General features: G+C 26.0%; 3 protein-coding genes across 18 annotated transcripts; 2 read left to right on the forward strand and 1 right to left on the reverse strand.

Annotated features, from left to right (window-relative positions):
* Nucleotides 1-745: 745 nt before the first annotated feature.
* Nucleotides 746-4,748, reverse strand: LOC117239154 (lipase 3-like). 4 transcript variants are annotated; one of them, XM_033504522.1, is made up of 6 exons: nucleotides 4,258-4,748; nucleotides 3,642-3,761; nucleotides 2,985-3,208; nucleotides 2,319-2,565; nucleotides 1,271-1,520; nucleotides 746-1,159 (listed from the first exon to the last, which is right to left on the reverse strand). In XM_033504522.1, the coding sequence occupies exons 1-6, from the start codon at nucleotides 4,297-4,299 to the stop codon at nucleotides 864-866; spliced, it is 1,179 nt and encodes a 392-aa protein (XP_033360413.1). In that variant the 5' UTR covers nucleotides 4,300-4,748; the 3' UTR covers nucleotides 746-863. The 4 variants fall into 4 exon arrangements, with proteins under 4 accessions (XP_033360413.1, XP_033360411.1, XP_033360412.1 ...); XM_033504520.1 differs by having other exon boundaries at nucleotides 3,594-3,761; nucleotides 4,258-4,746; XM_033504521.1 differs by lacking the exon at nucleotides 4,258-4,748 and adding an exon at nucleotides 4,188-4,206 and having other exon boundaries at nucleotides 3,594-3,761.
* A 1,810-nt stretch (nucleotides 4,749-6,558) lies between these two features.
* Nucleotides 6,559-11,241, forward strand: LOC117239153 (zinc finger protein ztf-16). Of its 3 annotated transcripts, none has more exons than XM_033504517.1 (8): nucleotides 6,559-6,834; nucleotides 6,881-7,136; nucleotides 7,443-7,675; nucleotides 7,785-8,016; nucleotides 8,106-8,374; nucleotides 8,464-8,799; nucleotides 8,876-9,102; nucleotides 9,445-11,241. In XM_033504517.1, exons 3-8 carry the CDS (start codon nucleotides 7,500-7,502, stop codon nucleotides 9,687-9,689), a joined length of 1,485 nt encoding a protein of 494 aa, XP_033360408.1. In that variant the 5' UTR covers nucleotides 6,559-6,834; nucleotides 6,881-7,136; nucleotides 7,443-7,499; the 3' UTR covers nucleotides 9,690-11,241. The 3 variants fall into 3 exon arrangements, with proteins under 3 accessions (XP_033360408.1, XP_033360407.1, XP_033360409.1); XM_033504516.1 differs by having other exon boundaries at nucleotides 6,899-7,136; XM_033504518.1 differs by having other exon boundaries at nucleotides 6,559-6,819; nucleotides 6,899-7,136.
* Nucleotides 11,242-13,656: 2,415 nt separating this feature from the next.
* On the forward strand, nucleotides 13,657-22,503 carry LOC117239103 (liprin-beta-1). Of its 11 annotated transcripts, none has more exons than XM_033504414.1 (13): nucleotides 13,657-13,823; nucleotides 14,319-14,457; nucleotides 14,713-14,879; nucleotides 17,121-17,245; nucleotides 17,320-17,551; nucleotides 18,051-18,212; nucleotides 18,391-18,522; nucleotides 18,642-18,816; nucleotides 19,212-19,504; nucleotides 19,565-19,741; nucleotides 20,402-20,773; nucleotides 21,215-21,396; nucleotides 22,378-22,503. In XM_033504414.1, exons 1-12 carry the CDS (start codon nucleotides 13,794-13,796, stop codon nucleotides 21,371-21,373), a joined length of 2,163 nt encoding a protein of 720 aa, XP_033360305.1. In that variant the 5' UTR covers nucleotides 13,657-13,793; the 3' UTR covers nucleotides 21,374-21,396; nucleotides 22,378-22,503. The 11 variants fall into 11 exon arrangements, with proteins under 11 accessions (XP_033360305.1, XP_033360300.1, XP_033360304.1 ...); XM_033504407.1 differs by lacking the exons at nucleotides 13,657-13,823; nucleotides 14,319-14,457 and adding an exon at nucleotides 16,390-16,562 and having other exon boundaries at nucleotides 14,719-14,879; nucleotides 20,402-20,586; nucleotides 20,662-20,773; XM_033504404.1 differs by lacking the exons at nucleotides 13,657-13,823; nucleotides 14,319-14,457 and adding an exon at nucleotides 16,390-16,562 and having other exon boundaries at nucleotides 14,719-14,879.
* Nucleotides 22,504-23,390: the final 887 nt, after the last annotated feature.

The raw sequence follows: 23,390 nt of genomic DNA on the forward strand, positions 1-23,390 counted from the left end.
TTATATGGATGAAATATCTGTAAAAGAACGTGGATATTAATAAATTAAGAAATTTTCACAGTTTCTACAGAATATAATTACATATTACATGAGATTAATAGCAATAAAAAATATTCTGCAATTTTGTCAAGAAAATTATGCTATTAATATTATACATACAAATATATAGTTTTAAACATTATCTTGTTATTTACTTATTCAAGATATAAACAGAAATCATTGTACATTAGAATTTGTTACACGTTTTTCATATTGAATTTATTTTAACTAGATTTGTAAAGTTAAAGTTTTTTAAAACTTATTTACAATTATAATTACACTGATATGATGTATGATTGTCTAGAGTGTTGAACAATTTATATAATTTATTACATTTCTATAAAATTCATTTAAATAAAAATTGTGCTTAGATTATTCACAAAAATATTTTTATAACATTTAATAATATACAAATGCTTCACGCTAAAGTAATAAGGGAAGTCCTTACTTTGCGATGTTTGTAAATTTTATTTCTCCTCAATTCATTTGCATTTGTAAAATAAACTTGAAAAAAATAATATAAGAATACATATATTTATATAGAGATTATATTGAATTAAAACAATCTCTTTTTATATTCTTACAATTTTATCTGTAAATATAATAAAAAAAATTAAAAAAAAAAGATTATTTTACATACTGTTTTATATAACATGGTTTAATAAATTATATGTATAAAGAATTAAAACCCAAAGAAAATATTAAATAACAATAAAAAATATTTGTTTTCTTGAAATACATCTGTTGTATATCCTTATGTAATATGTAATAGTGTTAATATTATATACAAGGTAATAAAAAATAAGCTTACTAAGAGCTTAATTTTATCTAAATTTTTTTAAAACTGTTAAAACAGTATTATAGAGAATCACCCTGGCATCTCTACCCCATAAATAATCAATATGATTGAATTTTGAATATTCAATCTCTTTTGTCTCTATAACATTTGGCAATCTATCAGTAAGCCTTTTTACATCTGCAGGATCATTGAGAAAATCATTTTTACTATAAAATATTACAATTGGTGTTTTTACTTTTTCAAGATCATATATTGGTGGTTGTGTTGACCCATAAGTTTTCAGATTTTCTGTTGCTCCATAATCAAACTTGCGAAATGATCCTGTTAAAAGAAAATAATAGTATTCAATAATAATGTGGTGGTGTAATTAATTAATATAATCGAAGTAAATGGAAGCACTAAATATTATTAAATTAATTATTAAATAATTACCTGATAGTATATTTTGACTATAATGAATAATTTGTTTCGCAGAAGCACCAGCTGGGAAATGTCCGAGAATTAATGGTAGCATAGACTTGTCTAGTTGATCACTACCGAATCCAGCAATTAGTGAAAACCAGCATACACAGAAACCATTAGTGAGACCAACTGGGGCATTTCGAATTATTGTACCCAAGGCTTGAGCTTGTAACCTATTGCGGGGGAACCACTGATGTAGATTGCAATATGAGGATCCCCACTGAAACATACTTGCTATAGAAATGTCAATCATAAATAGCAGATCTATTGACCAGAGGTGGATCTACATGTATAAGTACATGAATATATCAGTATAATACCAGTGCTGTTATATTAAGAAATTTTTAATATATGCATTCTTAATACCAAATTCGTTTTTAATAAGAATCAAATCTTTTAATATAAATTATGCATATACAAATAATATCAATTCTTGAATCATTTATTATATCTGTTATTTAATGAATTTATGACAGCTGCTAAACATAACTATTATTTATTAAAACTAATTAAATTCTTTTGTTTCTACGAATATTTGAATATTATTCAAATTATAATTTATTGGAAGAAAACAGCATATCTTATTAATTAAAATAAGAGAAAGAAGTACTCTAAAAGGTTTTATTGTTTATCTATCCATGAAAAGCTTTATTGTGTAATATTTTTTGCAAATCATATTTACAATTATAATTACAGTTATATATTCAATATACAAATGGAAAATTCTACATTTCTAACTTATTTTCACATGTACAATTGACCTCATGCTAATTCACTCATATTCAGATATTAGTTAATTATATGTGATATAAAAATTCCAAATTCAATTTTCTCAAAAATGAACTCTCAAAATAAAATATTAACAATTATTCCTTTTTAGCTCGTATCATGATTTTCAATACACTTTGTATATTGTACTTTCTGTAAAAATTCTTTTTGAGATTTGGTACATAACACTTGTAATTTAACCACCTCTGGCTACAATAACAAATTATTTCATGGATACTAAGAAACATACCTCCATTAATCCATAAAAATGGACAACACACTTAAGTAAAGGGCTTCTATGATTTGCGAGAAATGCTATTGGTGCTAAACTGATCATTCCTTTAATTTTTCGATTGTATTCAGATTTTTCACTGGCCATTACATAAAATGCAGTTGTGCCTTGACTATAACCCACATAATAAAGTTCTGCATATCCAGTATGCTCCAAAATGTAGTCTATTGTTGCTGGTAAATCATAATACCCAATTTCATGCCAGCTAAAAGAACAGTGAAATTATTTATTACATAATTAATTTTTCATATATACAATGATGCCTGCTTAGTGTTTGCAGATTTGGGACTTCATCATAAATACCATCCAGAAAGGTAGAATTACAGAAATTAGCCTGTTTTTCTCTTCCAATTCATTTGACTCACATTGTGTGTGAAGTAGATTGATCAGTAGTCAAATGACTCATCACTGATCCAAGATCTAGCTTTAAATATATTTTACTGCATAACACAATTCACTCTATGAAACCAATAACATAAATAGTGAATAAAATGTATCACTAACTAAGATACAAATGCAAATACTAAGCAAACATGATCCTGTTGATTAATCTATTTTATACTTATTTTTACCTAAAATTGTTATTTATTCTATTCTATTTAATAATTTTTTACATAAAATTACCTAAAATCCCAAAATTCTTTATCTTTAGTTGTATATTTTTTATGTTTCCTAGAATATGCATTGCCTCTTGCATTTACTAACCAGACATCATAATTATTGTCACATAAAAGATATGCTAAAGCCTTTTCTGGACCCAATAATACCCAATCAGCTGAACTTGATAGAAGTCCATGATGAATGAGAACTGGTATTGAATCTTTTGCCTTGACTCCATGGCTTCCGTACTAAATATCAGACATTTATTTGTAATGTTGACACAAATCTTATGTTATCATAATTTAATATAGTTTGAATAATTTTTAACTCTTTCACTACAGCATGGCTGAAAAATTAAAAAAGATATTTATATCAAATATTATACTTAAATTGTATTATATTACATAAGACTAACACAAAGTAATATAAATTGATGAATACTGAAATACCATTGATATTTATCAGACAATACAGTATTTTCACATACATTTGCTTAAATAAAATATTTAAATACAAGAAATCTATCATATAATGGCTTTCAGTAGGGAAAGAGTTAAATTTTTAATCTCTGAATGGATTAATTTCTTTATGATAATTAATAACTTTGTGATAACTTTTATATTTGTAACTTACCTCTATTGTATTTTTATTACTTAAATTTTGCTCATTACTCCCACTTACATTGCAATCAGAATTTTGATGAGATTTTGGTAAAACTCTATGCACATCTAGACAATATCCATCTTCTGTCCAAATATGATGTGTTTCTGATTTATAACCATGGACAGTAATTAGTTCTGGCTGAAAAACACATTTTTTATTGTTATTCTGTTATTTTTAATCATATATAACCGTTATATGATAATCATATAATAATAACGTAATATGTGATGATAAAATATTAAGTTATATTGATATTAAATAATAACTGATATGAAAACAAAAGTAATATAAGTATTTCTTTCTGGTATAATGAAAATATTATTATAATTATTGCTTCAAAAAGATATCATACATTTCATATACAAAATAAATACGCACAATATTATACTGAATTAATAATAATTCAGTGACACTTTAAAAACTTGTATGTACTAATACGTGCTAATATGTTGTAATATGTTATTGCTAACTATGTGTCATATTCGAGAACATTGAATGATGCACGAATGGTGCAATAAATACTAATACTAATACTAAAACTAAAGCTGAAATTAATACTAATACCATTATTCATATTCATAACAATCATAACTAAGAAGAAAAAGTTATATAAAAAAAGGGAAGATGAACTTACTGTTGTCATATGAACCTCATCCTGATTGGCTGCTGCGCCCATTATATGAACAGCTGATAAAAGAGACTGGATTTCTTAACACAGAAATTACGTACCTAACTTTCACCAAAAATTACTCCTTTTTCTCCTTATTATTTTCTCTATTTACGACTTTATTTTTCCCAAGCACTGATTAAACGAGAAATTCAAGTTTTGTGAGATTTTGAACACGGTCTTGTATAAACGTCGAAAGATCGAGAAATATCGAAATGATTTGCGCGGTTTAAGTTTTCGAGATATAGCTATAACAAACTTGCACAAACATCAACACGTTCACCATGACACACCGTGTTATACTGTCGTTCTATGCCGTAGATTACAGATGCATGTGTTTCATTGTCCATTACATACATTGAACTAACAGCAGGAACGATTTATACGCATGCGTACCAATTTGATAAAATTTTATCATATTGTCAAATCTGAAGAAAAATTAGAGAATGTTTTTTTAAAGATGATAAAGATATCATTAGTACGTAGGAAAGCTTCGTATTGTTTCTTTAACTTGACTAATTTTTTTTATTATTACTAATAAAACTATCTCATGAACAAGGTCGAATATTTAATGCATTAATTCAGGAAGGAAATTTCCTCTCTGCTATATTATCTTTTTAAACAAAATTGTAATTAGGATTCTTCAATTTATTGACTAACAACATGATAATCGATGTTAAAGTTATGTAATTATACTGACCTTTAAAATCATAAAGTCATAATAGTACAGTTACTTGTTTACTGAAAACATTATTTCAACTTCTAATAAGATCGTTATTAATAGTATTTATAGGATAATATAATCTATAATCACAATACATAAACTGAACTAAAGTTCAGAACAGAATTATTTTTATGAGGTACAAGTGGCTATAAAGAATATTTACACACCATTTTATTCATTATAGTATTTACACACTTATTAATTGGAACCAAGTATGTTAGATTCTGTATCATTCAATAATTTTTCCATAGGACTGCAAAAATTTGATACAATGAAAATAAATTGTAGAACATGATAAAAAGATGCTTTATTGGAAAAAGCAAGAATATTTTTTGCAGCTGTTGTATATAGTTAGCTATATATCTTTTGACTAATTTTGTACTAATTTACATATTATAAGTATTTAAAGAAAAGGTTTTTGATACTGAAATATAAATTAATTAAAAATTATTTTTATTTTTAAGGAAATAATAGTAAATATGAATATCGTGATGATGTTAATGATTAAGATTCTTTTTGCTCTATGCCTATTACAAGCTTTCTTCTACTTTACTTTATGAAATCACTTAGCTTATAACTTTTGTTATTGTTTGTTTTTATATTTTAACATATTATTTATACAATATCGTATATTTTATATTCCTTCTATATGTTATATATATATATATACATACATATATACTTAAAATTTAAAAAATTAATTATTTCTTTAAAATATGTACACTGCTGTCATATTTATCATTATATTATACTTTATTCTCATAATTGTTCAATTGTTTTTTATTATTTTTAATAAGTAAGTGCATAGTTTTAAAACATAAGTGCATAAAATGATATTAAGGTTTGTTTTGAGACATTACAAATTTTTAACTGACCTATATGTTTTAAAAAATATTAATTTTGAATTTTAAAACCTTCCTGTTCGAATATTACTTTTGTTTCACGAGTTATATTGAACTTAATACAGATAGGTACGTTCACAAAACAATTAATAACAGTGTCGGGTTTGTAAGTGAAGTAGAGGTTTAGATTAGGTTAAGATAAAGTTAAGGTTTAGGTTAAATTTGGAAGGTTTTTGAAACTTAAAAACTGGTATTTTTGGATTCTACCCTTTGATTACTAGAAGCTGAGTATAAGAAAATATAGATATCAGTCACAAATTTTTCGTGGTCTAGAATGCAGTTCAACTCAAAATGAAAATACATATATTATTTCGATATATTTGCGAACAATACTGAATTTAACATTGAGTATTAATAATATATCATTGATATAATCAGATATTAAAAGGCATATTAAATTTTAAGACTTAAATATTTTTCCTCTTTCTCTCTTTCTTTTTCTCTCTCTATCTCTCTCTCTCTTCCTCTTCCAAAAAATGAATTATTTAGAAAGTTTATTATTCGTATATAACATACTCTCGTCTGCTCTCATACATATGATTCGATATTGAAATACATTCTTATTTACATCTTTTGCGAAAAAATGTATATAATAAAGTAAAAGTGTATAAACAACTGTTTGCGTATAACATTACTTACGCAATTTGTATGTTTCTTAATCAAATGTTACGTCCTTGATTAGTTCATTTACTCATTTCTTGAGTAATATTACATTTGCAGCCAATATATAGAAAAAAATCGACAGATAACCGATTTGATAGATCGAAAATTACTATGAAGTCGAATATCGTCGAATCGATTATTTCGATTAATCGATCATTCAGAAGAAGGCAGTAAGAGAGTAGTGTGCAGTGGTTCATATAAGTGTTGTACATTTTTGAACAAAGGACAAATTAAAATAAGGTTATAGTGGAGATGGTTGGTTGTGTATAATTTGAGCAAGAAAACTAAGTAAAAACTTCAGACTCCCTCTTTCTCGTAGAACGATGTTGACCATACGGTGACGAGGCCAGCCAGATCGGCGGAAAACTACGTCACCAGTGACGGATTCCCCCGAAACTGGGACAAAGTGCAGTGTACTCTGGCATTGCGCTTTGCCGGAATCTCTCTCACTTCATGTCCTAGTACTCACCCCCCTCTTTTCCCCTTTCTCTCTCTCTCTTACTCTCAGGATTGACCAATCGTCTCGTCATCCTCGAATCCTCGATCGAAACTGACAGGTAAACATCGAAATTTTCGAGAATATAGTTGGGTTACTTATATTTATTGTATGTTTTTTCTTTTTTATTATTTCATTTGTTATTCATTGTTCCATTGTTTATTAGTAGTAGTGTATTATTAGTATGAACATTATGTTATTGAATTAAATTGTAACGAAACTAAATACTGCATGTGTCTTCATAAAAATTTCTAATGTTACATGTATATTGTGTAAATTTATGTATAATACATTGAAAATTTAAGATATGTAAATTCGTATTATTGGAAAAAAGGACAAATTGAATTATATTTGTTCAATATTGTAGGTAATCAACGACGAATGGTGCAGGTTCAACAATATAGTTTCTGGAGGGTTCAGTATCATGTCAGATGGGGTTGATGCTGGTGGCGGGGAAAACGAGGTAGATTCCCATTCCTGTTCGCACGCCGATGTTGGAGAATCATCAAATCCGAGAGATGAGGAGAATTTGGATCCAGATAATGAAGCTGCCTTAAATACTAATTACGATAGTGGTGATGGTGCTGTACCAGCTTTTAGGTCTGTCATCTTCATGTAATTAATTTTTTGTATTTAAAAAAATTCCAATAAACGTTTAGATAATCAAGGTGTTAAATAGCGTATCAAAGGATCCATAACGTGTGGACAGGTGTGAAAGGTGTGAGAACTATGAAACTATAAATAAGACAGCATTCTGCGCTCATCAGGATCAATGTTTGGCTAGTGCTGAGCCAGGAGAAAGCACAGAGAATATAGAAGCTACTGAAAATGATGGAGATGGAGAAGAAACGCATCCTGGAATTCGTTCTCATAGGAAAATGTTTGAATGTGATGTTTGCAATATGCAGTTTTCCAATGGAGCTAACATGAGACGGCATAAGGTATGAAATAAATTTGCTTATGTTTTAAAATTACTAAGATTCAAAAGCTAAGTGATTTTAATGTAAGAAAAAATGAGTACTATTTATAGATGAGACACACTGGTGTGAAACCATATGAATGTCGTGTATGCCAGAAAAGATTTTTTCGGAAGGATCACTTGGCAGAACATTTTACAACACACTCTAAGACTCTGCCTTATCATTGTCCAATTTGCAACCGAGGTTTTCAAAGACAAATTGCTATGAGAGCTCATTTTCAAAATGAACATGTCGGCCAACATGATATGGTCAAGTCTTGTCCTTTGTGCAATTATCGTGCAGCAACTATGAAGTGCCTCAGGTTACATTTTTTTAATAGGTTAGTGTTTAATTATTTTAATAATATTATATTGTTTTATAATAACGTTATTTTGCTGTTAAGTACTTACTTATTTATTTCTATTTTAGACATGGAATCGATCTAGATAATCCAGGACCAAACAGTTCAAGTTCATTGATGAATAGCTGTGCTCCAGGTGAAGCTATGCCTTCTGCTCCTCTTTCCGATAGTGGAGACAGTACTGGAAATCGTTCCGCGGATAATGCAACACCGCCAATGCACTTTCTAACACCTCACATAGAAATATCAATTCCTTATCCAGAACAAACTACAAATCAACGAAATCCGAGTCCTGCCCCTTTAAATGGAGATAGTCCGAATAGTCCTCAAAGTGCAGACAGTAATAGTAATGCTCCAAGTAGTAGTCACCATCAGTTACCAATTAACAGTAGTGGCATTCACAGGTATAGAAAAGATTACAAAATTGATTTTCATTTTTATGTTATTTTAAATTTATTTTAAACTAATTTTTTAATTAAGGAATCTTGGTGGAAGTGAAGAGGCAATTACACCTTCTATTTCATTAATTCCTATTAAGCAAGAACCAAACAGTAATGGAGCGGAAGAAAATGGAGCAACATCCAGCAATCTTCCATTACCATCCTTGATAAAAGTCTCTCCATTAAAATCCCTTCTTCGAGACGACTTACGACGTAAACTTTCATCTGGCTCAGGAAATAATAACAATAACAACAATAATAATAATGGTAACTTTATTATCTTATTAAGTTATTTATATTATTAGTACCTTAATATAACTTATGGTTCCTAAATATGAATTACATTTATTTATGTTTTGTTATGAAAATATCTATGTTCTCTATTCTATCCTATCTTAGCTATGTTCTCTAACATTTTTACTATTTTGTATTTTAAAATATATAAAGATTAATCAGGAATATGACAATCATAAATAAACTATCTTTGTTTTCCTGATACTCGATTTAATTAATATATACGATTATTGCATATATTATTATATATTATTTAAACTATTTTCATATAATTGATCTAAATATGATTTAACAGATAAATTGATTTTGTAATAGGTAATAATAGTTCAAATTCAAATCCCCATTCAAGAGGAGAACCTCCCAGTTCGACAAGGCCCGATCAACGAAGTAGTGGACTTCAATGCGCTCACTGTAGGATTACCTTTCCTGATCAAACATTATATTTTCTTCACAAAGGTTGTCATAGTGAAAGCAATCCTTGGAAATGCAATATTTGTGGAGAACAGTGTTGCAACTTATATCAATTTAATTCGCATTTATTAAGCAAAAGTCATCAATAATTTTATTGAAAGAATAATATTCTTTTAAGAGCTCTTAGAACCTCGTTTATTTAAATAGTTATTATATAATATAAATTTACTATAATTTATATGAACAGAATCATAATCTTGAGTTAAAAAGAATTGTTTTCTGCTATAAAGCATATGTATTACAATGTTCCAACATAATATTTTTATTTATTTTAATATCTATATATGTAGATATTGATTAACTAGAAATCAAGTAAACGAGGTTCGAGAAATAATTTTGCAATCTGGAAAAAGTCGTGCCTTCATCAAAATACCTTTGCCAACGCTCACATTCGTCCGAAACGTGCTAATTTGTGGTGGTACGAATGATCCGTCCATGGAGCTTTACTAAAACGTATTCCAGAAGCTCTATTGATAGTTTTAAACATAGTTATGTATATTTAGATAGAAAAAAACAGTGACTATATTACCAAAATGTGCTCTTTTTTTCTATTCAAATTCTTTTTACGCACTGTTTTCTGTTTGGTTTTTTTTGTAAAATTATTTGTTAAATTTTATTAATTTTATATTTATGTAATGTGTCCTTATCCATAATTTTACTTAGTTTTATTATAGAAAGGATTTTATGATCATTACAGAATGTTGTTACTTTGGTTATTTGTATGTAGAAAAGAATCACGAATAATCAAGGAAAATTACTTACAAACTAAATTTCAGTTGTCAATTTATTATTATGGTGTGAAAAAAGAACCGAGCCGTGTGTTACATATAAATACAGATATATAAATAAGAAAAGGATATGACAACTAAAATATTGCGTCAGCATAAGAAATATTTTATATAAAAATATTTGTACAGAAAAGTATTAAAGTATAAAAAAGGTATGCAAATAAGAAAGTCAAGACATCATATTTCAGAAATTGATAAGAATATCAGAATAAAAATCATTATGTAGTTGTTAAAGTTAAATTTTACATAAAGGTATATAAAGTTAGAAGTTAATTGCAAACTAAATTAAAATAAGATCAGTATTTAATTATGGTTAAATGAAAATTAAATATTTGTTTCAATATAAATAACTACAAAAAGGTTTATTTCATTAATAGTTGCGAAATATGATTTCGAGACCTTAATAAGTGTTTTGTGTACGTGTGTGTGTATGTACGTTTAATACAGAATATTCAATTTATGTGCATAAATTTGTGTTATTATACTATGTTATGTAATATACAAAAATTTCGAATCACAATCATTAGAAATTTATACTACAATATTATAGTTAGTTTCAGAAAATAAAAATAACAACTTACAATAGAATGTGTAATTAAATTGGGTACTCTGTACATATTCTATATTAAACAAGTACATTAAGCGCGATACGCACGATTACTGTTATCAATGGTTGTAGTTATTTAAAGATCGTTTCGCAAATTGCGTAATATTTAATATAATTACTACTATTACTATGTTATTACCATGATTATGTTATTATTATTATTGTCATTATTGTATTATTTATCGATACGTAAGTTATTTATTGTTACTTTGCATTCCAATATATTAAGTTTTAAATATGCCTCAAGCTTGACGATGCTTCTTTATTTCAAAATTTATTATTTTTCGTATTTTCCTACTATATATCAAAGTTTTATTGTTATATTTTTGAAATAACGAAGCTTTTCCAATTAATTATTTTTGTTAACAAAATTTTAAATTATCTAAATTCATAAAAAAATGTAAAATATTTCTATTATGAGATATTTTACATTGATCATGATGTATCATGTGTTACATGTGTTTTTTGATACAAAACAATATTTTTTAACACTAAAAGTAAACATTAATGAATATATAAATGATTATTATAGTTAATATCTTAAATAAATATTACATAACTTTTCTTAAGAATAAGAATTTTAAATTAGCATCGTCAATGTAAAACTTTCTTAAATATCTTTCTATAACAGACTGCGTGTTCATCATATTCTTGCTCGATCATACAAAAATGAAATACAGAAAATATTTCTTATTAAATTATTTTGTCTTTAAAAGCAAAAAAAGCAAAAGAGCCTGTGAGCAAATAATGTTTTTAATAATAACTATATTCGTGAAAATGTAATTAAGAAAAAAAACAAAAGAAGTACATATTCAATTATGTAATAAATTATTCTCTATCTTAGTGTGCTAGAATTAAATTTATTTTAAAAATACTAATGAATTAATGCTCCATAAATTATATGAGAGGGGCAGTATTAATTAGATTATTTTATATATACCCGTTATATATAGATTTTTATCATCCTGTTTAAAACTAATTGATTTCTTAACAGTCTAAATTGTGTGTCTACAGAAAATAATATTTCTTTCAATGGAATTTTTTAAAGAGAACTATCATTTTTTAATTCAATGTATCAAAGCTAATTGTTACTGCATTATTATAAATTGTTGAATTATTAAGATATCTGACAAAATAGTAAGATAAGAATATATATAAATCTTTCATGTTTGATATGCATTTCACTATATTTCAAGTAATATTTCAATTTGCATCTTAAAATTTGCTGTGAGCTATTTTTTATTTTCTTGCTATATTAATGTGAGAAGCTGTTAAGATTTAAAAATTAATATATTATATCAACACATGCGAAGAAGTTACATATGAATATATATTTCCATTTTATTTTATCTTGTGATTGTTCATCTTCATTTCAATAATTAATCAAATAGTTAAACTAAATTTAATTAAATCTAATTTTACCATAATAATTTTAATTGATTTAGGTTCTATTTCTACAAACGTAGAATTATTGATGTCTTTGTAATAATCTAGAAAAATTTTTAGAAATTCTTAAAGTACATATAGATGCAATTAGATAAGTATAATTGGATAGGTACAGTTTTTAATTATGATTTAAATAGTCTCTAGTATTTACATGCCCAAACTGATTTACTTTACGTTTATTTTGTACAAAAGTTAATTTGATTTGTAGCAAAAATATTATATATTTAATATTATATTATTATTTTAAACAATTCTTATTTCAAATAGCAAGTCAAAAAAACAATAATTGAGAATAAAAGTGATTTTCATATAAATAATTTAAAATGTTGCATATTATAAATTCAAAATATGTTACCTAACATTGTATGTAGAATATTTAAACATGAAGTAAGCAAAATAGATTTAACTGAAAATGGACCAGAAGCATTAAACTGTATGCCTTTACACTGTGATTGTGTTTAGGAAAAGTATGTAATATTAAAATTGTATTCAAATGGGAAAGTATTTTCTCTAGCCTTGCAAAAATATGATGAATATTGCATAAAAATACTTAAAACATTATAGCTGTCCATATTACCCTTGTTAACTTCCAATTTAAAAAAAAATGAAAATATACAATTCTATTCATTCTTACAAATTTATGGATATAGCAACATATTTAAGAATATGATAGGCAAAAATCTAAAATTGTTGATGTTACTATAACTATGGTGTAATGGGTACAATTGAAATATATCATTATTGTATATGTTACATGTATATCTATACATAAGAGTCTCTCAGAAGCTAAATTGATCAATTCCACTTTTCATTAATTAACTAATTTCTTTATAACTAGGCGATTTTTAATATGCTATTCTTAAGAAAAAATAACTTACTCTCGTAAGTTCATTAATCGAAAAAAGAAGACATAATTAATGAAAAATTCTAAGATAAATTTAAAAAATAGTGTTTGTAATTTCTGTACTTTTCAGTTTATGAAGTTCATTACTGTGGCTATATATATATATATATGTATGTATATGTATATGTATATGTATATGTATATGTATATGTATATGTATATGTATATGTACATTTGCCTTTTATTCTATAGTTTGCAAATACGCATAGCAGTATATAATTAAAATAGTTATCCTTATTTCTTTAATATTTCATCTAATTTTTACAATTTATACAATTTAAAACTAGTTTACTAATTTTATATGTGGGGAGGAGGGGGCAAAACGCTAGAAAAAAGGAGCAAAATGCTACTATGGCGGTAAACTATTGGGCGTTGTTCTTAACACCTGTTGCTTTTTATTGGTTTTATGATTTGAGTCAATAATTGATTTAGGGAAATTTCAAACTATATGCACGAATTTAAATCATGGTACAGGGAGGTAAGTTATTTTTTTTCAGAAATGTACTTTAACTGTATATTTTGTTTAATTACTGAAAGAGGGACATGTATCCATTTTTCACACAAAATGTGAAAAAGATGTAAATTAATAAAGGATGGTTAATTATATTTTATTTCATTTCTCAATATATAAATGATTTAGGTAAACACGCCATTTTGAAACGCAGACTTATTTGACAGTTAACTTTATCTTTTTCTGTCTTGCAATTATTCTTTCTTCTTTCTTTTATTATTAATCTGTGAATAAAGTTATATATTTGGTCCTTTGAATAAAATACTTTTCAAAAGCACACTATGTCTTAGATCTAAAAATAATTTTAAAACAGAAGTTTTTAGGTTATATATATTACAATTACTTATTTTAAGTAAGTTTTAAAATTTTCTAATGCTTATCATTTTTATTATTTAATTATATTACAAGTGTTTCATTATTTATTTTATATTACTTTTAATATATGATTCCTTTTATTCACAGAAATTAGCAATGGGTAAAAGTGAAGAAAGAAACGGAAGCACAATACAAGCAGGAGAATCAACTTTTCTTACAAAAACATCAAGTGAAGCTAGTAAGATGTTGGAAGCTGCTTTATTACAAATGGATGACATTATTTCTGGTAAACTATGATTATTAATTTGAAATAATTTCAGTTAAGGTGTATGAAAATAGCTTAGAAATTATAAGAGTTATTAAAAATTAGAAGTATAGTAAGATTTTTCATTGTATAATTCCTTTGGTTTATCAGCATATATCATATTTAAAAAGAGTATATTATATGAGTATATTATGTTTAAAATATAAATAATAATTGGTATTAATTAATTTTAATTGACACATGATCATTAATGTTATAATATACATATATTAACAGGTGTATGTACGGAAAGTAACAATGATGGTAGTGCTGAATGGAAGGATTCTGTTAAAGAAGCCACGAAAAATCTTGTGACAGCAATTAAGAATTCTCCAAGTCCTCCTTCACCTCCAGATGCAGATACTACTAAAATTTTATTGCAATGGATGCAACCATTGGATGGGGTAAACATTTGGATGTTTATTTCAATTATATTCTATTTTGTAGATGATATAAATAAAAGAACTAGATTAAAACATAAATTCTGTTATATAAAGTAATATACTTAAAAAATATAATTTGGCATACTTTGGGATTGCTAACAAAATAAGTAAAATATCAATTAGAACAGTGTTAAAACAATAGTAGTATCACCCATACTATGTTAAGCATTCTGCACTCTTTTAAGGTCTCCTTCTCCACCATCAGAATATTTTGTCACAAAATTTGTTGTACCTAAAATTATCATAATTAATAATTTGTAAAAAATGCAAAAGAAGGGATAAATTGATATCTGCAATGCTTTTATAAGAGACAGTTTATGATACTTTGTTTGACTTTATTTATATAAATAGAGATTCAAATCTTCAATGTTGCATATATTTTTCTAAAAAAGATTTTGAAAAATGATTTATTTGACATACATACAAACATACCTGCAAACTGATAAAGACATGAATTGAAATACAAAATGGCAAAAGACGTTAAATATTTATAATTTGGGATAATCTCATCTCAAAATACTATTTTCTTATATGTATTATATTTAATATATATAATAGATATCAATTTTTAATTAAAAATTGTGACAAATAGTGTAATCAATAAAATCCTATTTGTTACAAATAATATGAAAATCATGATTTTCATCCTAGTTCCATATTAAATTGGAAAATAATACTCTATTAGATTATATCTAAAAAGCAAACTTTATTTATTTACATTTATTGCATTATAGATGTAAAAATTTTTGAATATCTATAAATATATAAGTTTAATATATATATATTTTATAAATTTCTAAATTTGAACATATACTTTCTTTTGTTTGAAAATAAATATGTATATTTAAATCTACACGAATAATATAGATTTCCGAATATGACAAATTTAATCACGATATTATTTCAATAATGATGTTAACTAGAAAATTTTTTCGTATTAGGCATTTCGAAAAATAAAGAATGATCTATGTATAGATCACGTCACGTGACTACTCTCGTCTTGAGAAATTTTAGATTGGTAATTTTAGTTTCGAACAGAACCGCGTCGTGATCGTTGCATAAAAATTATTTTTTATTGATATTTTTTGTGCAGTCTAATTTGCATTAAAACGATTGAAAATAAGGGATGAAGAAAAATACCTGATTGGAAGGAATTAGTAAATAACTTTAAGATTAAAAAATTAATAACGGATTAAGAAAAGAAGGAGCTTACAAAAGATCCTATTAATAATTAAAAGAAGACAGCAAGATTAAGATTAAATGATATCATTAAAAAGAAATTCTTCTATTTATAAATCATATATAATTAAAAAAGAATTTCTTTAGCAACACTTTACATTATTTGATGAAACAAATTCTCTGTAAAAGTCTATTAAAATTTCTATATTGTCTTATATTTGAATAGAAAAATTAAGATTGGTGAAAGAAATCATAGAACTTTTTAAAGGATTAGTTACGTAAATTGATCTAGGTTTAAAGTTATTGAAGATTATGTCGAGATCAAAACAATTGGATAGCAGTTGGACTCCTTCTGAAGAATATGATTCTTCAGGAACATCAAATTCTGAACAAGGAGAAGATGAGTTTGCAAATATTGGCTTTGTTGAGCATCAAATACATGAATCTGGCAATTGTTTTTGCCAGGTAATGGATAAGGGAATATTTAAAAAGAAAGATTAAAAATTTATAACTCGATTTTCAATTTATTTATTAACATCTAAAGTATATAAGGCTTTATGAAAAATTAATCTTTCCGAAATATAAGATTGTAATTTTATTAAATATAAAATGAGATAACATTGAAATGAGAAATCACATACATTAATAATGATTCTTTTACATTTTCTTCGAGCTTGAAATAATTTTTAAGGATAGAAATTTGTTGTAATGATGTACCAGGTTGAATACCATATAATTTTATGACTATCTATATATATACATATAAGTGTTTTTAGTAAATATATATATGTTTATTTACAAATATATAAATTTGTTTATAACATATATAATATATGTATTACAATTATATATGATTATAAAAACAAAATATTTATCTAGTAACTTTTATAGTTATAAGTGTTAGTATTATATTAATGATAATTTTCTAATTTATATATAAGTAGCCTTTATGTATACATAATAAGAATATAAAAAATAGAGTGTGTTTCTAAAATGTTTAGAAGAATCATATCATTTTCTTAGAGTTGTCCATTAGGTAATGCTAAAATGGTTAATCTGAGGGGAAGTGTACCTAATCTCTGTGCATCCACAAATTTAACACATATTGGGACTTTTCCACCTTTCTGTTCTGCAGTATATAATATGAGGTCTTTGTGTTTTTATTTTTTTATTGCTATTTGCAAATTTTAAATTACTGATTTTATTTAACATGGTTGAACAGCATTTGTTCAAAAACCAATAACTGTCAAGGCAATAAAGAGTGTAAAGGAAATCGAAACAATCAATCGTTAGAATTAGGAAAGAAACGACGATTGAGGAATAGAATAGTACATGAACAAAGAACTAAATCACAATCAGATCTTCTTTTAAGAAGAAAAGACTTTCCTTATTGTTGCTCTCTACAACACTTTCAAGCTGTACAAAAATGGAACGAGTGTCAGGCAAAAACTGAGGTATATTGATATCTACTAATAGAGAATATTAAAAAGTTTTGATAATTAAAATGTGTGCAATAATATGTATAATTTAAATAGTTGATCGGAGAGTAATCGATATGAATATTATATCATGAATTTGTTGCATTTAATATTGTAAATATTTATATCTTTTAATTCGTAAGTAAGTTATATTAATTTATTTACGCTATGGAACTTGAGATGAATACATGAAATTGATTAGATAAGATTCATATATCTTAATTAATACTTACTGAATAATTTAAAACAAGGAAAATTTCTCATAGATTTTTCCTTTTATATTCTTTTTACTTTCTATATCATAGTATATGTATGATTTGAAATTAAATTATTTGTTTCATTCAATGTTGTTATGCTAATAAATGAATTATGTTAAAAAGAGTATGTTAATTGTGAAAATGTGTTTTGTGTTGATTGATAATATAATAATGATTAATAAATTATATCTTATACATAGTATTAAATAATATTACAGGAACGTTTAAAAAAATTAGAAAATGAACGTGGGACATTACGTATGGAAGTGTCAGTTTTGTCAGATCAGGTAGATGCACAATCTAACAAAATTCAAGAATTGGAAAATATGCTTAGAGAGAAGAAGGAGTCACTCAGGAGAATGGAAGAAGCATTACAAAAAGTAATTTGGTGATTTTATCTTATATAGTGATTATATTTCTATTAATATTGCTGTTATTCTTTTATATCATAATTTATATTATCTTTATAATTTTATCCTACTTTTATATACTTTGTTTTCTTTTTGTTTCTATTTTATTTTTATTTTTACTTTATTCCAATAGTCTTAATTTTTAAAGGAAGTACTGTCAAGAAGTGCTTTGGAAACACAGAAATTAGAGCTCTTGAGTTCTTTATCAGAAATGAAGCTTAAACAAGCAAGTTTAGAGCATGAAAATCTTGCACTCCGTAGTACAAGTCCTGTATCAAATGTAAGTTGACAAGAATTTGTATAAAATTAGATACTTCTTTGCAGAATAGGTATATAAACAGTTATACTAAATTTATGATAAAAATAGAAGAATACATTATTGTTAGCGGTTTATTGCAGGGAGAGAAATTTGGGAGGCATACCAGCCAATATAGTAGTCTTCCTAGGCCACCGAGTTCTTCAAAGAAAGGTGTAGTGTTCGGTAAGGTACCCAGTTTAGTTTCTGGAGTACACACAACAGTACCATTCGCCGTTAAAGGAGCCTCCGCGAGATGCCTGTCTGCACCTACTCTAGGTTGCGATTGATTTTCCCTTTAAGCATGCATCTTTAAATGTTCTTTCAAAAAATAATTGTTCTTTTTATATGACAGGCAATCGTGGCTTTAAAATTTATATTATATTAATGTTGATCACAATTAATTTTCTAAAACGAGTTTTATGTTGAGTTTTGCATGAAAATGTTGATTTTTTTTGTTTTGATCTATAATGTAATTCATGTGTAATTAACATATATGATGTAACAATACCATGTATTTAAAACATTTATATGTTTTGGACATTAAGATATTTATTGTATCTTCAAATTATTTATTTGCTGTTTTACATTTACTGTTAACATACAGCATAACATTACATTAATAGTGAGTCTAGTTTGATGATATTAAATTTTTTTTATTATTCTTATTTTAGCTGAAGAGGAGAAAACAATCATAGGAGATACAAATTCTCAAATAGAATCGATTCAGAAACCTCTGGTAGAACTTTCAATGGAAGAAATTGGAGATTGGCTTGCAAATTTAGGATTAGAATGTTACGCGGGTGAATTGAGGCGATGGGGTGCTACTGGAACAAAATTGTTAGAATGCTCGCAGCAACAATTAGAAAAGGAATTAGAAATTAAAAATGTTCTCCATAGAAAGAAATTATTGTATGCGGTAGAATCAGAAAAAAGTGGTGGAGCTGAATTTTTTGGATCAGATAAGGTAATTTTTACAATTTAGTGATTGAATTGTACAAACACGTAAATATTAATGAAATTATAGATGGATAATGCAGCAGTTTTGCGATGGTTGGATGATATTGGATTACCACAACATAAAGAAGCTTTTCAAAATGGTAAAATTGATGGCAGAATGTTACACAGACTCACCACTGAAGACCTTTTAAATCTTGGAGTTACTGCTCAGTTACATGCTGCAAGTCTTAGACGGGGAATTCAGGTACTTTTAAAATGTCATAATTTTACTTAATTCGTTGCAAATATTACACTAACTACAGTAATCTAAATTAAGATATAGTAACATAAAGAAACTTATAACTTTTAAATATGACGTTTAAATATAACTTCTATTCTCAACAACTTTTGGGACTTGAGTGTCTGCGAGTGGCGCGTGCGAGAAATGTAGAAGTGTTTAGAGTAAATAGTTGTAAGTGTCAAGGTATCTTCTGATCGAAGAGTTAGTAGCAAATGATGTTCGGTGATGGTGAGGTCTATAAGGAGAACTAGTGATGGGTGCTGCCCAACGGTCGCTCGCGGGTGGAAGTGGTCTTCGAACATCGTACGTGGGAAAATCCGCTATTCCCATATTTTACCGTAATGAGCAATAACCTTAAGGAACGTTTCGACTTGAAGGATATATTATGACAATTAAGGGCCTCGAGAGTAAAGAAAAAATGTTAAATCTTATAACGGTTCCTTATGATTATTGCGGGTCCGAGCAAATATGTTTAAACATTTGCTGGACATCCCGACCGAAGGATGGATGAGAACATCTGGTTAGGTCGCGGGACATAACAGATAGATATCAAATTTAAGAACAAAAAGAAAATATATCTAATTTTATAGATATACTGAAATAAAAATATATCTAATTTTATAGATTTTACGAGAACTAAATTTTGAATTTGATAACCTTGAAAGAAGATCTACAAATGGTAATGGAGCAGAGGGTGGTAATGTTCATCTGTGGACAAATCATCGAGTAATGGAATGGCTTAGGGTAGTTGATTTAGCAGAATATGCACCAAATATGAGAGGATCTGGAGTACATGGAGGTTTAATGATGTATGAAGGCAGATTTACTTCAGAATTACTGGCCACATTACTTAGTATTTCTCCAGGAAAAACTCTTCTTCGTAGACATTTAACTACACATTTCAATCAAATTCTTGGAAGAGAAATTGTACAAAGGAAAAGAGAAATTGAGAGTAGCCTTGGATTCGTTCCACTTACGCTTACTGCTCGTTTAAAGGTGACTTTAATTGTTTTGCAGCATAGATAAATTATTTCCAAAAATTTTTATTAGGTTTATTTTCAAAAATGGGAATGTCTTTAAAATCTTTTATACTTTTTTACCTAAAATGAAATCATTATCATTCCATTGTTTTATCCAAAATCATAAAATTCTCTATCTTTAATTTTTATTAATCTTTAAACTAATAGGAAATATTTAAAAAGGACAAGATTATATATGTATTATAATAACAACAATTCAGTACAAATCTGAAAATAAATAAAAACTGAATCTAGAATTGGAAATATATTAGCGAATAGTCGAAGTAAGAATAAATCTAAATGGACTAAAGTAACAGTTAATAAATAAAATTAGTCTATGTTCTTTAAATAAATGATATGTAATCAAACTTGTACTAAATTTAAATGTTGTAATTAAATTAGAATGAAATTGATTTAGGTACCCAAGAAATCTCAGTTTACTTTAAAACGCAAAAAGAGCAAGAACGAAGCAGATTATGGTAATTTGGTTTGTCCTTTGGATGCTTCACCACCAGGTACTCCATCAACTCCTACTTCGACACCAGGCAGCCCTAACTTGAATTCACCTACATTCTAACAATAGTCACAGATCACAGTCTCGTAAGTTTAACTCGACTAATACTAATACGAATCTTTTACTAACTTATATCTCATATTTAACAGATAGTTCATTAAATATATGGTTTCATGTATCATATAAATATTCTTTTACATTATACTTGTTATCTATTGTTTAATATTGCTTACTATATCAAAATAGCAATCTTAAATTCATCATTGCATTTTTATATTTAGAATCATTTAAATTATAAAAATAGTGAAATTTTAAGATAGCAATTAAAATATTTAAACTGCAAATATTTTAGGATAGTACTTAAAATGTTTAAATTGAAAAATTGTATATCAATAACATTCTTCACTGATCTAGTTGATGAACATTTATTTTATTAAGAGGTATTATTCAAACAAATTTTAATTTTTCGTAATTAATTTTGAAAGTCGACAAATACGAAAGAATTGGTTCTGTTGTTAATAAATAATACAAAGATATAATCATTTTATTATAATTATTTAATTATATGTTTTTGGATATAATCGCCCAAAAATCTCAGTTTACTAACTAATATATACAAAATAGTTATATGCATATATTATATCATATTTGGGAAAAAATATATAATAAATAAATTATGATTTTTATATTAATATTCTTATTATTTAAAAAAAAGTTTAATTTTCTAATAAACTTTTCTATATTTTTATCATATTTTATGTTGTAACAAGATTGTTAGCTATTACATATTTTATTTCATATTTTATTACATGTTTTATTATAATATATGATAATTTGTTCATTCACGAGCATTTACATATATTTCATATATATTTATTACAATTGTTATTTCTTTATTTATTAATAAATTAGTCATTTATTAATTAAATGCTTAAGGAGGTAAGTTAGTACATTATTGTAATCACTTATCTACTTATTTCACTTCACTTTATCTATTCACATACTGCATTTAATATATAAAATATTTAATTATTTAAATGTATTAAATACTACCATATGTTTTCCAGAGCCAGGAGATAATAGACAGAGAAGAGTTATTGGTTGCATCTGACAAAAGTAATTACGCCTGTAAATAAGAAAAATGTTCTAGGGACCATTGTTTCATCTTCTTAGACTAAGTCTTACTATTTAATCTTGTATAACAAAAATCTTTTTTAAAAAATTAAATAGACTATTGTCTTAATAGAAATGATTTTTCTAGAAAAAGTATAATATGTTTTCAATATATTTATTTACTTTTCTATTGTACAATTTTACAATATCATACAGTACTTTCATATCATGAAAAGGAAACAATATCTGCATAATGGGAACATTAAATTTTATAAAAATTATAGTACAAGTTTTAGCCGTTTAAAAATATGAATAATTAATTAGCATGCATATTTATGAAGAATAAAACGTAAATTGTAATAATGTTTATATTACCTCTGCAGTTATCTCTGCACTTAATTTTATTACTACTTTTGTTTTATTATATTCTTGACTAAAATTAAGTAATGAAAATATTACAATATTGATCATTTTAAATTTTAAAAGTTGTGTATACCAGTATTCATTAATTGAAGCTTCTAAACTGTAAACAGAATAAAAGTGTAATATTTCATAAATTTATTAAATAACAAGTTCTTGGATTTTATTTAGCTAAACAATACTTCTGTATCTTATGTTATTTTCTAAATCAATACAGTAAAACCCTATTCTACCCTAAATGAAGGACCTTATAAGGTTCAAAATTGAATAATAAAAGTTAGTTAGAATTTAATCACATTTTGAAAGTAAGTACAATTTATTTAATTTCAATTATAAGTCATTTAACATATAAATTAAATAATTTAAGGTAATTGAGTAAATTTATATTTTATATTATTTAACTATATGTTTGTAGATATTAAATGTTTAAACAAAATTGCATCGGTTGAAAGTTTATATCATTGTACCAATATTTAAATAAATAAGTGAAAATCGCAATCTATATACCAAATTCGATTTATATGAGTAAAATTATTTTGTATAATTT

Source organism: Bombus vosnesenskii, unplaced genomic scaffold, assembly GCF_011952255.1.
Source record: "Bombus vosnesenskii isolate JDL3184/JDL3185 unplaced genomic scaffold, Bvos_JDL3184-5_v1.1 scf7180000013883, whole genome shotgun sequence".
NCBI classification, from domain to species: Eukaryota; Metazoa; Arthropoda; class Insecta; order Hymenoptera; family Apidae; genus Bombus; species Bombus vosnesenskii.